This window comes from Corylus avellana, chromosome ca10 (genome assembly GCF_901000735.1).
Source record: "Corylus avellana chromosome ca10, CavTom2PMs-1.0".
Classification (NCBI taxonomy): Eukaryota; Viridiplantae; Streptophyta; class Magnoliopsida; order Fagales; family Betulaceae; genus Corylus; species Corylus avellana.
Window position 1 is genome coordinate 18548536 of NC_081550.1, and position 14139 is coordinate 18562674.

The 14139-nt window shown below is 37.0% G+C and overlaps 2 protein-coding genes across 2 annotated transcripts; both read left to right on the forward strand.

Annotated features, from left to right (window-relative positions):
• The first annotated feature begins 411 nt into the window (after positions 1–411).
• Positions 412–3604, forward strand: LOC132164639 (scarecrow-like protein 33). Its single transcript, XM_059575181.1, has 2 exons — positions 412–3234; positions 3347–3604. The coding sequence occupies exon 1, from the start codon at positions 807–809 to the stop codon at positions 3165–3167; it is 2361 nt and encodes a 786-aa protein (XP_059431164.1). The 5' UTR covers positions 412–806; the 3' UTR covers positions 3168–3234; positions 3347–3604.
• Positions 3605–7132: 3528 nt separating this feature from the next.
• Positions 7133–10618, forward strand: LOC132164349 (scarecrow-like protein 34). The gene is made up of 3 exons (XM_059574848.1): positions 7133–7248; positions 7344–10110; positions 10214–10618. Exon 2 carries the CDS (start codon positions 7698–7700, stop codon positions 10044–10046), a length of 2349 nt encoding a protein of 782 aa, XP_059430831.1. The 5' UTR covers positions 7133–7248; positions 7344–7697; the 3' UTR covers positions 10047–10110; positions 10214–10618.
• Positions 10619–14139: the final 3521 nt, after the last annotated feature.

Genomic DNA, 14139 nt, shown 5'->3' on the forward strand with positions numbered 1-14139 from the left:
ATTTGTTTTTAAATCATAGGTAAAAAACACATAATTTGAATAGTCAAACTATGATTTTATTAAAACCCTTAATTCCATTTTAAAAAATTACATTTCCAAATCATTATATTTAAAATTACACATTTTAAAATTAGAAATTCAATCAACTGTCTGTTAATGTGAAAAAAAGAAGTTAAGACTTTTTATTAATTAAAAGAAGAAAGGAAAAATGAGTGGAATGCCAAACATAGCCAATGCTATGTTTGGCATTGGACTTGAGAAATGAAGTGCTTGAAAATTGTAGCAAATTTAATTAACGTAAGAAAAAAAAAAAATTGCATAAAACAAAAAATATATATTTTATAGTAATTTTTTCAGAATAGTATTCGTCTTGAGCTGCAAGGCAGCAAACAATGATTCGAAGGTGAGCAGTTGTGTCGGTTGACGAGTCAAAACATTCAAATTGTATCAATGCCTCTCGGGATTGGAGTTTGACTCCTTTGTAAGTCTTCATCCACAGCGTCTTCGAAACTTCCCGAACGTCCCCAGAATTGTCTCGGTCAGAGCTGAGTGCCGCTCTCTGTAATCTCATCAATTTCTTCGGTTCCATCTTGCTGGTCCGCGCCTGAGAATTCTCTGCTATTTCTCAGATAAACGTGTTTGCTTCTCGCGGAGAAACCGATGGATGTCTGAGGTTCTTCAACTTTAAACCTTTTCTTTTGCCTTTAGCTTGTTCACATCTATCTTATAGATATATCCTAGTCTTTGATATGGTTTGGGTAGTTCAGTGTTTATTTGTTCTGGGATTCGGCATATTATAAATAGTTATGGATCCTAAGTTTTCTGGGTTGCCTGATTCCATAAACAATGTCTTGGTAGCTGATGACCATGCCTTTTCACCCAATTCCAATCAATACCCAGATCTTTTAAACGAGTACACATTCAATTTGCCCTCCCCTGATTTTAGCTTCCTTGAAACTTCTTTGCTTTCACCTGACCTGGGTCACACTGATTTCGCTCCGCCGATAACTGTTGACCCCGCAGCACAGCCATATGCTCCGCCCCCTGGCGATAGCATGAGCACACCGTCTGTAGGTACGAGTCCGGGGGTAGACTCGACCTCGGACGACACTGAGTTCTCGGAAACGGTTCTCAAGTACATAGGGCAGATACTTACGGAAGATAACATAGACGACAAGCCCTGCCTGTTTTACGACCCTTTGGGTCTAAAAGTCACCGAGAAATCCTTCTATGATGCTCTCGGTCAGAAATACTCTCCTTCCCCCAATCTACACCAGGAAGAACCAACTTATATCAATCTCAACTGGGGAAGCCCTGATGATGTTTTTTCTGCAAGCACTGGTGGTGATTATGGTACTAATAGTAGTTCTAGCACTAGCAATAGTACTGATCCACAGTGGGTCAGTGATGTTGGGGAGTACAAGTCGTCTTTTTCGCAAGTTGTTCCTGGTGACCATGTTTTCCAGTCCAATTTGCAGCCCACTAATGGATCACAGTTTTTAGCCAATCAGTCAAACAGCATGACTAACATCGGTGATGGCATGGAGCTTTTGGCTCATAACATTTTTACTGATAGTGAATCTGTGTTGCAATTTAGGAAAGGGTTAGAAGAAGCTAGTAAGTTCCTTCCTAGGGGTAAGCAGTTGGTGGTTGATGCGGGGACTAGCATGGTATCACCAGAGTTGAAGGGAGAGGATCAAAAGGTGGAACTGAAGGGACAGAAGGGTGAGAGAGAGAATTTACCAGATGGGTTGAGGGGAAGGAAGAATCATGAGAGAGAAGATGTAGATGTAGAAGAAGGGAGGAGGAATAAGCAGTCTGCGGTTTATGTGGAAGACAGTGAATTAACAGAAATGTTTGATAAGGTGTTGCTTTCCACGGAAGCACTTTCTCTGCTATGTGGTAACAATGACAATGAATCCATGCAGAATGAGGCAAGCAAGGCCTCACAGCCAAATGCACAACCACAAGGAGTTAGTGGTGGGAAGAGCCGTGCTAAGAAACAGGGCAAAAAGAGGGAAATGGTAGATTTGAGGACTCTTTTGATTCAATGTGCGCAAGCTGTCTCAACAGGTGACATTAGAACTGCAAATGAGTTACTGAAACAGATTAGGCAGCACTCTTCCCCTTATGGTGATGGGTCTCATAGGTTGGCCCATTTCTTTGCTAATGGCCTTGAGGCACGCTTGGTTGGCACTGGCACTGGAACTCAAATTTTTTATAGTTCCGTAATTTCCAAAAGGATCCCAGTTTCTGAAATATTGAAAGCTTACAAAGTTTATCTTTCAGTCTCCCCTTTCAAGAGGACCTCACTATTCTTTGCTACCAAAATGATTCATAAAGTAGCAGAGAAAGCTACAAGTCTTCATATTATAGACTTCGGTATCGAATATGGTTTCCATTGGCCACTTCTGATCCATAAGCTCTCAAAAAAAGCTGGAGGACCTCCCAAGCTACGTATTACAGGGATAGAGCTACCCCAACCTGGATTCCGTCCAACAGAGAGTATTGAGGAGACCGGTCGTCGCCTGGCTAAGTATTGTGAGCGGTTTAATGTTCCATTTGAGTACCATGCTCTAGCAACACAGAACTGGGAGACTATCCAAATTGAGGAGCTCAAGATTGATAGGAATGAGATGATTGCTGTGAACTGTATGTATCGGTTTAAGAACCTACTTGGTGAGACAGTTGAAGAGACTAATCCAAGGGATGCGGTTTTGAATTTAATCAGGAGGATAAATCCTGATATTTTTGTCCATTCTATTGTTAATGGAGCCTACAACGCCCCCTTTTTCGTCACACGGTTCCGAGAAGCACTCTACCACTTCTCTGCATTGTATGACATATTTGATGTTACTTTACCCCGTGAAAACCAACAGAGGTTGATGTTTGAGAGAGAGTTCCTTGGGAGGGAGGCTATGAATGTTGTAGCATGTGAGGGCTTAGAGAGGGTTGAGAGGCCGGAGATTTACAAGCAGTGGCAGGTCCGGACTATAAGGGCTGGTTTCAGGCAGCTCCCATTGGACCAAGAGGTGATGACCTTGTTCAGGTCTAAGATGAAGGAATGGTACCACAAGGATTTTGTACTTGATGAAGACAACCACTGGATGCTTCAGGGATGGAAGGGCCGTATTGTCTATGCTTGCAGTTGTTGGGTGCCAAATTAGGATACTTTAACCGGATGTTTGTGGAAACTCATGAGTGTGGGCGGCAGGGCTGGCAAGGATACCTGAGGTACTGTTGAAACTGTTATTCTTGTTCAAATTTGAATGTTTTTCTCTCTTTTGTTGGTGCAGGTATATTATAAACATATCTATGTATGCTTATCTTCTTGAACTTTCTACAGGTTTTTATAAATGGTGGTAGAACTATGGATAGGATAAAATACTTGGAACAAACTGCAAACCCTTTTGAAGATGCTGTAATCACCCTAATACTGTCTACTGACTGGTTTGTTGGGGCTTTTGTAACAAAGATTAATTTCCACGTTACTAGATGCAATAGGAGGGATTTGTCCTTCTTTGTATATTTTTCCACGAGCTTGAAGTTTTGTGTTTGTTTTATATGATGTACTAAAAGTAAGTAAAAGATCGTAATTTCATGATATTGCGGTTCTCTTCTGGTTTGTTGGTCATTTCATTGTGTCATTTTTGTGAGCATTGTATGTTTGTTTTCATTTTATGAACCGGATATTGCTAATGCAATTTCAGATATATTAAATGATAGCACTATAACAGATTCTTGGTGATCTTAAAAATATATGTGTGTCTAGCGCCTGTGATGCAGGGCAGCAACAACTACTTGGTATTCAGAATCCTATTTCTTTGTGGGCTGCACCAGCCTGTTTATTGTTATGGGATGTATGCTGTTGTGGTGCTTGTTCTGCAGGCGCCATTCTAAAATTCTGGCAGCTATAACATTTTTCCCTCTCCAACGTAAGTTTTGAATCTTCATTTTTTGTTGTTTAATGTTTGGACTAAATTTTGGTGTATGGTTTTGGATTATGGGGGCGATTACTGAGGGGAATGATTGTGGGAGATCGAAGTTGATTTTTGGTTGTGGGTTTATCTTGATAGATTTGTGGAAAATTTTGTGGTGGTTTTGTTTCTTGGAAGAATTTGGTTCTTTTGAATGAAGGATTGTCTGAAATTGGGGGAGGATGATTTCTGGGTTTTCTTTGTATTATTGACCAAATGAGAGGTGGCTTTGTAATTTGTTTGGGTTGGGGTTGCTGTTCAGCCAAATGGGGATGAATTTGGAGTTGATTTTTCGGGTATGGCCGGATGATGTATAGGGTTGGTTTTTGAGTTTATTGATTTTGATGCTCATCTGCATTTTCTTAGCTCCATTCTCTAATACTATGCGATCAAAAAAGGAGAGGGACAATGGATGTTAAATTCTCTGGGGATACTTTTTTGAAGTTGGAATATGCAGCGGAGCCCAATGCTGCCATTGAAGCCCCACCCGATTTTGAACCCAGCACGACGCTACCCCCTTCACACCCTTCTCTATCTCTCTCTCACTCAGCTGATGCAGCGTGTCGTAGTGGATCTTAAAGAAAATAAGAAAATAAATACAAGACCTATAACTCTTTCGGTTTTATAACTCTTTTCAAAACCAATAATCAATTAAAAATTTGAGCAAAATGGAAGAAAATTGAACCTATAAGTATTTTTTATTATTAAAATGATCGAAAATACATTATTGTGGGACCGCTAAGGCCATTGTATTAGGCTTATATAAAGCCTAAATTTGAAACCCTACAAAAAGAATTTAAAAAATGAAATAAAAATACTATGTGGCAAACAAAATATAGAAAAACAACTTTCACCTAGTAAATGTTGAAATTACAAAATTATAGCCCTTTAAAGAAGCTTCCAATGCCCCACCAAGATTCATCTGATGTCGAAATGACAAGGTACAATTTTTTTTTTTTTTTTTTTTTTTTGTTTCAAGTACAATGGGTATGATAAAAACTGGTTTACATCAACTCCTCGGAGCTTCGCATTACAGTAGACGAAGAAAAACTAGAGAATAAACCTTTCGTCAGTGTGTAAACAAAACAACGTGAATTTTTCTTTTTTGCTTTTTTAAAGCTAACATGGCATTTGTCACGTCAATTTATAAACCTCATTTTATAAATGTTTGTGTAGTGGTAGCATTCCTCTTTTACTTATAACATGAGTTACACTAATTAAGTTGGTGAATTGGTATGATCATGCACACTGAATTCTTCAAAGATGGAAGACAGTTTTAGCCACCTTTGTCTCCACCAATCATGACATCACCATTTTCCCCTATGATGCAGTCTCAGTCATGGTTTACTTGAAACACAATACCATGATGATTGTAAGTACGATGAACATTATTCAAAATACCGGCAGCCTTGGATCTTTGTATATGTTGAAATTCCAAATTTTGGGCATAAAGATAAGGCCAATTTTATTTACCTCATTTGAGTATATGCCACTAGTGCTTTGAGCCTTTGAGTGACAACTCTATAAACGACAACTTTGCTTTTGTACCTTGTTTGTTGATCTTTTGGGAAGATTCATGAGAAATGGTATAAAAAGAACACACCCACTTTAGCACTAGAGGCCCAAACTGGTATCATAATGTCATGGTCCTCATGAACCACCCCTTCCATCCACTACCATTTTTCAACATTTCTTTTTGTCATTTCTAAGAACGTCTTTGGTTATTGAAAGAAACATTAAACATGGCCACTACACACCATATAGAAGTGGAGGCATGGAGCTGCCTTTGTTAACACAAAAGGTGATTTTTTTTAAAAAAAAAAAAGAAAAAAAAAAAAGAATTTTGATGTGACGTAAATGTAAATATTCTTTTTTTAAGTGTTTTATATTTTAATCTATTTGTTAATATTATTGTTTTAAAAGAAGGTGTTACCAAATAAGTAACGGTACTTCTTGAAGGGTCTCATGAGTTAAGTCAAATCCTCAAGATTGCAAAGAATGGATTTATTTATTTATTTATAATGAAATCTACTTTACACACCAAATTATATGATCATTTGATATACTGGGCAAATTATTATTAGTTTTTGGGTAACTTCATTTTAGGCTCCTAAACTACCACGCGATTTAATATACATTCTTCGAACTTTGAAACCTCTCAATTTAAATCCCCAATTGCAATCAATTTGAACCCTTCTGTTGAATTTTAAACGTTAAAAGTGAAACAATAACATTTATATTCCTGATTTTTTTATAAAGTTCTAAATTTACCATTAATTTCAAATTAAAAATTAAAAAAATATTAAAAAAAAAATCACAAGGTGACCCACAATTGGGCCACCTTGTGACCCATTTTTTTCAAAATTTTTTAATAAAAAGAAAATTGAAGGGTAATTTTTTTTTTTTTTTAGAGTTTTAAAGGCAAAAATTGAGGTAAGGGTAAATTAACTACAATTGAAAATTCAAGTATTCAAATTGAGAAAATTCAAAGTTTTAGAATATGTCAAATCGCATGATTGTTCGGAGATTTAAAATGAAATTCTTTATATATATATATATATATATATAATGTGTTTTTTTACCTTACATTAAAATTTTTTCTGGAAATCTTGTGTTTTTTTACTTTACATTAAAATTTTTTTTGAAAACAAGATTTCCACTAAAGCCAGAACCATTCAAATCAAATGAATGCTGAAACTTTAGATTTTTGCCAAAAAGAGATTGCTGATTTACTTGCCAAATGTATCATTAGTAAAAGTAAATTTCTTTGGTCTTGTGCTACCTTTTATATTATGAAAAATGCTGAAGTCGAAAGGGAAACCCTAGACTTATAATCAATTACAAATCATTCAATGATGTTCTAGAATAGATCAGGTACCCCATTCCAAATGTTCTATAAGTATTGATTAATAAATTTTCAAAAGGTGGGTGAGTGGCTTTAACGGTGGTTATATATATATATATATATATATATATATATATATTGTTCTTGAGCCGCACGTATATATATATTTTTTGTTCTTGAGCTGCACAGCTTGCACGGAACGATTCAGAAAGGGGTAGACGGGTAGTTGAGTGAGGCCTTTAGGAGTCAAAACATTTGAGATTGTATGGTACTAGAAGACAGACCAATAAGGGAGGGAATCGAATCACGCAGCCACGTGAGAAGGCAGATCACCATTGTTTTCCGGAGTCTTCACTCCCTCTTCAGTCTTCACCCCCACCGTTCTTCGAAACTTCCTGAATGTCAGCTGAAGTCATTCGGATAAATGTATATGGTCATTATTTCTTCTTAATATTTTATTTCTTATTATTTTGTCTATTAATTTAATTTAAACATAATAATTGAGAGTTTCAACAACGTAGGATAAAGTATTGAAAACTACTCCTGGGAATTGTTTATAAAAGGCAAGCCGTGCGCATACGGAAGATGAGAATTGCCTCCGACAGAGCTGAGTGCCCCTTTCAGTTCTCTCATCACTTTCGGTTTCACAGCTGATAATTATTTGTTATTTCTCAGGTAAACGTGCTTGTTTCTCGCTGAGAATTCGACAGATATCTGAGGTGCTTCAACTATAAACTTTTTCTTTTCCTTTTCCTTTTATCATTTGCTTGTTCACATCTATGTTATAGATATATACTGGTCTTTGATCTGGTTTGGGTAGTTTCATGTTTATTTGGTCTGGTATTCGATTTCTTGGTTTGATACTATAAATAGCCATGGATCCTACGTTTTCTGGGTTGCCTGATTTCATAAACAATGTCTTGGTTGATGATGACCCTGCCTTTTCACCCAATTCCAATCAATACCCAGATCTTTTAAACGAGTACACATTCAATTTACCCTCCCCTGATTTTAGCTTCCTTGAAAATTCTCTGCTTTCACCTGACCTGGGTCACACTGATTTCGCGCCGCCGATAACTGTGGACCCAGCAGCAGAGCCATATGCTCCGTCCGCTGGCGATAGCATGAGCACACCGTCTGTGGGTACGAGTCCAGAGTTATACTCGTCCTCGGACGACAGTGAGTTCTCGGAAACGGTTCTCAAGTACATAGGCCAGATACTTACGGAAGATAACATAGAGGATAAGCCCTGCCTGTTTTACGACCCTTTGGGTCTCCAAGTCACCGAGAAATCGTTCTATGATGCTCTCGGTCAGAAATACCCTCCTTCCCCCAATCTACACCAAGAAGAACCAACTTATACGAATCTCAACTTGGGGAGCCCTGGTGATGTTTTTTCTGCAAGCAGTGGTGGTGATTATGGTACTAATAGTAGTTCTAGCGCTAGCAATAGCATTGATCCTCAGTGGGTCAGTGATGTTGGGGAGTACAAGTCGTCTTTTTCCCAAGTTGTTGTTCCTGGTGACTATGTTTTCCAGCCCAATTTGCAGCCCGCCAATGGATCACAGTTTTTAGCCAATCAGTCGAACAGTGTGACTAACGTCGGTGATGACATGGAGCTTTTGGCTCAGAACATTTTTAGTGATAGTGAATCTGTGTTGCAATTTAGGAGAGGGTTAGAGGAAGCTAGTAAGTTCCTTCCCAGGGGTAATCAGTTGGTTGTTGATTTGGGGACTAGCACGGTGTCACCTGAGTTGAAGGGAGAGGATCAAAAGGTGGAACTCATGGGAGAGAAGGGTGAGAGAGAGAATTTTCCAGATGGGTTGAGGGGAAGGAAGAATCATGAGAGGGAAGATGAAGATGTAGAAGAAGGGAGGAGTAATAAGCAGTCTGCGGTTTATGTGGAAGAGACTGAATTAACAGAACTGTTTGATAAGGTGTTGCTTTCCACTGAAGCACTTTCTATGCTATGCGGTAACAATAACAATGAAGCAAGCAAGGCCTCACAGCCAAGTGGGCAGCCGCAAGGAGCTAATGGTGGGAAGAGTCGTTCTAAGAAACAGGGGAAAAAGAAGGAAACGGTTGATTTAAGGACTCTTTTGATTCTATGTGCACAAGCTGTCTCGGCAGGTGAGAATAGAACTGCAAATGAGTTACTGAAGCAGATTAGGCAGCACTCTTCCCCTTATGGTGATGGATCTCAGAGGTTGGCCCATTTCTTTGCCAATGGCCTCGAGGCACGCTTGGCTGGCACTGGAACCGGAACTAAAATGTTTTACGGTTCCTTACTTTCCCATGGGATCTCAGTTACTGAAATATTGAAATCTTACAAAGTTAATCTTTCATCCTCCCCTTTCAAGAGGATGTCGCTATTCTTTGCTACCAAAATGATTCTTAAAGTAGCAGAGAAAGCAACAAGTCTTCATATTATAGACTTTGGTATCGGATACGGTTTCCATTGGCCACTTCTGATCCATAAGCTCTCAAAAAGAGATGGAGGACCTCCCAAGCTACGTATTACAGGGATAGAGTTTCCCCAACCCGGGTTCCGTCCTACAGAGCATATTGAGGAGACTGGTCATCGTTTGGCTAAGTATTGTGAGCGGTTTAATGTTCCATTTGAGTACCATGCTCTAGCATCACAGAACTGGGGGACTATCCAAATTGAGGAGCTCAAGATTGATAGGAATGAGATGATTGCTGTGAACTGTATGTACCGGTTTAAGAACCTACATGATGAGACAGTTGAAGAAACCAATCCCCGGAATGCGGTTTTGAATTTAATCAGGAGGATGAATCCCAATATTTTTGTCCATTCTATTGTTAATGGAGCCTACAATGCCCCCTTCTTTGTCACACGGTTCCGAGAAGCACTCTACCACTTCTCTACATTGTATGATATATTTGATGTTACTTTACCCCGTGAGAACCAACAGAGGTTGTTGTTTGAGAGAGAGTTCCTTGGGAGGGAGGCTATGAATGTTTTAGCATGTGAGGGCCTAGAGAGGGTTGAGAGGCCTGAGAGTTGCAAGCAATGGCAGCTCCGGACTATAAGGGCTGGTTTCAGGCTGCTCCCATTGGATCAAGAGCTGATGACCATATTCAGGTCTAAGATGAAGGAATGGTACCACAAGGATTTTGTACTTGATGAAGACAACCACTGGATGCTTCAGGGATGGAAGGGCCGTATTGTCTATGCTTCCTCTTGTTGGGTGCCGAATTAGGATCCTTGTGCAGGATGTTTGTGAAAACCTATAATTGAGGGCGTCGCCGGGAAGGATACCTTAGGTACTCAATTTTCAATGTTTTTCTCTCTTTTAAACGTGTCTATGTATGCTTTATCTTCTTGAATTTTCTAATTGTGTTTTTATAATGTGATGATTCTGCTTAGGGATCTCAATTCTGTGGGTATCATGCTCCAGATTGCGAAGGTAAAGCGGCCTTTTTTGGGAAGAAGCATAGGGAATTTTCTTGATTATATTCACTCACTCGTCATCAGATGTTTGTTACATTATCTTGACTCTTCCATGTGGATGATGGTTGAAGACTTGTTGATCATGTAAATGTAGATGGTGGTAGAATTATGAATAGGATAAAGACTTGGAATAAACTGCAAAGCCTGTCTACTGACTTGCTTGTTGGGACTTTTGTAGTAAAATCTGTTTGTTTCTTAGATGGTAAGGAGGGTTCTGCCCTTCTTCTTTGTACATTTTTCAATGAGCAGGAACTTGTATGTTTGTTTTATCAGATGTACTAAAAGATGGAAAAATTTCAGAATTTCGTGATATTGCTCTTCTCTTCTGGTTTGTTCATCATTTCGTTGCGTACTTTAAAATTCTTAGGGAGCATGGCCTCCTTTAAATATGAGTTTGGGAAAATAATGCTATGGATGCCTTTATTAAAACTCACTAGTCTTTAAATAGACTTTTACTTGCAATGAGATAAGATAAATGACATCTAATGATAATCCTAGTAATAATGATAAAACTTGGACAAAATTTAGAATGATAAAACTAATTTAAAAACATTCAAACGAATCCTTATTAATTATTGAAATCTTATTCTAACACAACTACTAAGCCTATCTCACTCTAAATATGTTGCGATCCCAAGTGTGTTATACCGCTTAAATACAATCTTTTAACCGTATGTATATATGTTGTTCGTCACCCTCTCTTTACAAGCCAACTTTTAATTACGAGTTATATCTAATGTTTGTATCATTTATGTCTATGAACATAATATTAAGTCATTGAATACTAATAAATAAGTGGAGCCATTAAAAGAAAAATGATCATTATTGAGTTGGTGCCAATACAGTGGGCAACCATAGAGATGTCAACTGCAGAGTGTCCCACATGTGCATATAAGCTCTTGGGAATTATTATCTTGCAAACCAATTTTTAATTATAAATTTTACCTAAAGTTTATATCAAAATCATCTGTAACAAGTTTTTACTTCAAGTGATTTATATGCAGTCACCTTTGAATTGAGTGGTAAAAGGTTGTTTACCCCACTGCTCACTCCCTCACGAAACTTATACCACTCATGTTTTTGTTAATATAACTAGCTTATAACCTGCGCTACGCGCGAGATTCTTCATTATAATTTAATTTTAAAATTTAAATACATCATTTTTCATTATAAGTTAAAAAGAGGTATACAAATATATCTCACCTCTTTAAATAAATAAAAAAATAATAAATAAATCTTTGTTCCTATAAGTATATATGATTTAAAATGAATAGTATAAAGAAAAAAAAATAGCAAGAAGAATACATGGATTATAATATAGTTAACACAAATAATTTTTTTTACTCATTTATTGATGAAAAGATCGCAAACAAACGCTTTTACAAACAGAACAAAAAGTTCTGAAGCAAATCATAGCCTAAGCTATGAGGTTGCAGACATCAAAGATACATACATTATAAATCTAACATTCAAGACCTATCAATGACATTAACATCCGCTAACCCATGACTAGTCTTCAGTTTTAACAATAGATCTGCTCCAGACATACTCAATCCCATGTATAGGTAGTTCTTATTCCTCGGCCCTGAGAGCAGAAAACCCCCATGCTGAAACCCATCATCCTTGACCCGATAGGTTCACATCCAAAACCCAAGGGTCTAGACCAAAAGTGAATACCCCACAGATCATCAAGCGGGTAGATTAAGAGAGAGGACAAGGCCTTATTACAAGCAACAAAAACATGAACAAAAAACCACAAGAAAATAGAAAAAACAAGCACGAAACAAACAGGGAAAAACAGGAAAAGAAATACTAGGGAAAAAGAGACAAAAAACCACAAAAACAGAAATCGATGCCAAAAGAAAACAGGCCTTAGAGCAAGGCTGCCAGAAAGCGACGCAAGGAGGCTCTTTCTTGATTATAATCACTCACTCGTCATCAGATGTTTGTTACATTATCTTGACTCTTCCATGTGGATGATGGTTGAAGACTTGTTGATCATGCAAATGTAGATGGTGGTAGAATTATGGATAGGATAAAGATTTGGAATAAACTGCAAACCCTGTTGAAGACGCTGTGTAATGGCCCTAAGCCTGTCTACTGACTTGCTAGTTGGGACTTTTGCAGTAAAATCTGTTTGTTTCTTAGATGGTAAGGAGGGCTTTGCCCTTCTTATTTGTACATTTTTCGATGAGCAGGAACTTGTGTGTTTGTTTTATCAGATGTACTAAAAGATAGAAAAATTTCAGAATTTCGTTTCATATTTTGGCGTGCATGGTACCCTCCCACCCCCAAATACTATTCTTCTCATTTTTTTAAATAATTAATTTTAAAAAAATTTTACTTTTTATATCACATCATTTACTTTTTATATTACATTATTTATCTTTTGATACTATTCAAATAAAAAAATCACTACAAGATAAAACTTTTTTACTTTTTAACTTTCGTATACCAAACAACGCCAATCCCACTCATGGTTTACTTCAAATGAGAGTTGGAAGTTTCTACCCCCTTTATTCACCTTGGGACACACTTTTTGGTTTGCAAATGGATTTCTTGCTATGTGCATGGTCTAGGGCTATTATCGAGTTAGTGCTAATATCGTGGGCCACCGTGGATGTTGACTGCGAAGCATAGTGGTATATTACGATTCAAAGTGTCTCACATGTGCATATAAGCTCTTGGGTATTATTCTCTTGCAAATCAATTTTCAATTATAAATTTTACCTAATGTTACGATCTATAGTATTGAACGACCGTATTTGTTTTGTAGAAAAGGATTAGTAGTTAATACCTACCAAACGACCAGTCCCCACTAATTGACCGCCGTTGCTAGTTACTTCCCTTTTTCCAAAAGAGTAAAGCTAAAATCGTATTTTCATTTTATAATTATTTTACGATACTATTAGGATATTTCTAACTAATCTCTCAATCAACTTAAATAATTTTGAGATAAAAATGTAATTTCTATTATTACTTTTTTAAAAAAAGCTAAAAGCCCGGTCAATGACACATCGGGTCGCGATTCTATATTTGGAGCTTTTTTCTTTCGAGATCATTTGTGGTTGTGGTATTAATTAAATAATGGTTAAAGGATTTTGCTGTCTCGGCATGGGATTGAGGAGTTGAAATCTTGTCTAGTACTTTTTATTTGGGCCATTTAACTTAAATGAATTTTTCAAATCAGGACAATACATAATGAAAAGAAATAAAGTATAACTTGTTTGACCACATTCAAACTGACCATTGAAAGGGGTGATTCGGTCCTGCAAATCAATAATATAACTGATATAAGGAGGATCAGAGTCTTCCTAGAATCCTTCCAAATATGACATGTCTTTTAAAATTACTATTGAATTTGAGACGATCATTATTGAATTTTGATATATTCGTGATTTTAAATATCACATCATATTTGGAATGACATAAAGAGGACTGTAGTCCTTCTTATATCATTACTCCAAAATGATGATAGAATTTTGGCTGTATTGATTATAAATGTTAAATCACCAATTATCTTAAAAGCTTAACTTAGTATTAGACTCAAAAGTTCCGAGTTCGAACTTTGTCTTTGTCAATTCAACTCTTATTTAAATTAAATGTTTCACATGTTAAGCATTGTCTAATAAAAATAAAAAAAATAAAAAACTTCACTGAAGGCCCCCGAACTTTCACTTGTTTTGAAATACCTCTTAAACTTCAAAATCTCTCAATTTAGTCTCTTGAACTTTCAATTGCTCTTAATTTGGACCATTCCGTCAGATTTAACTGTTAACTTTTAACGGCAAACCCTAAAAAGACTAAAATACCCCTAATTTTCTTTTCACAAAAAAAAAAAA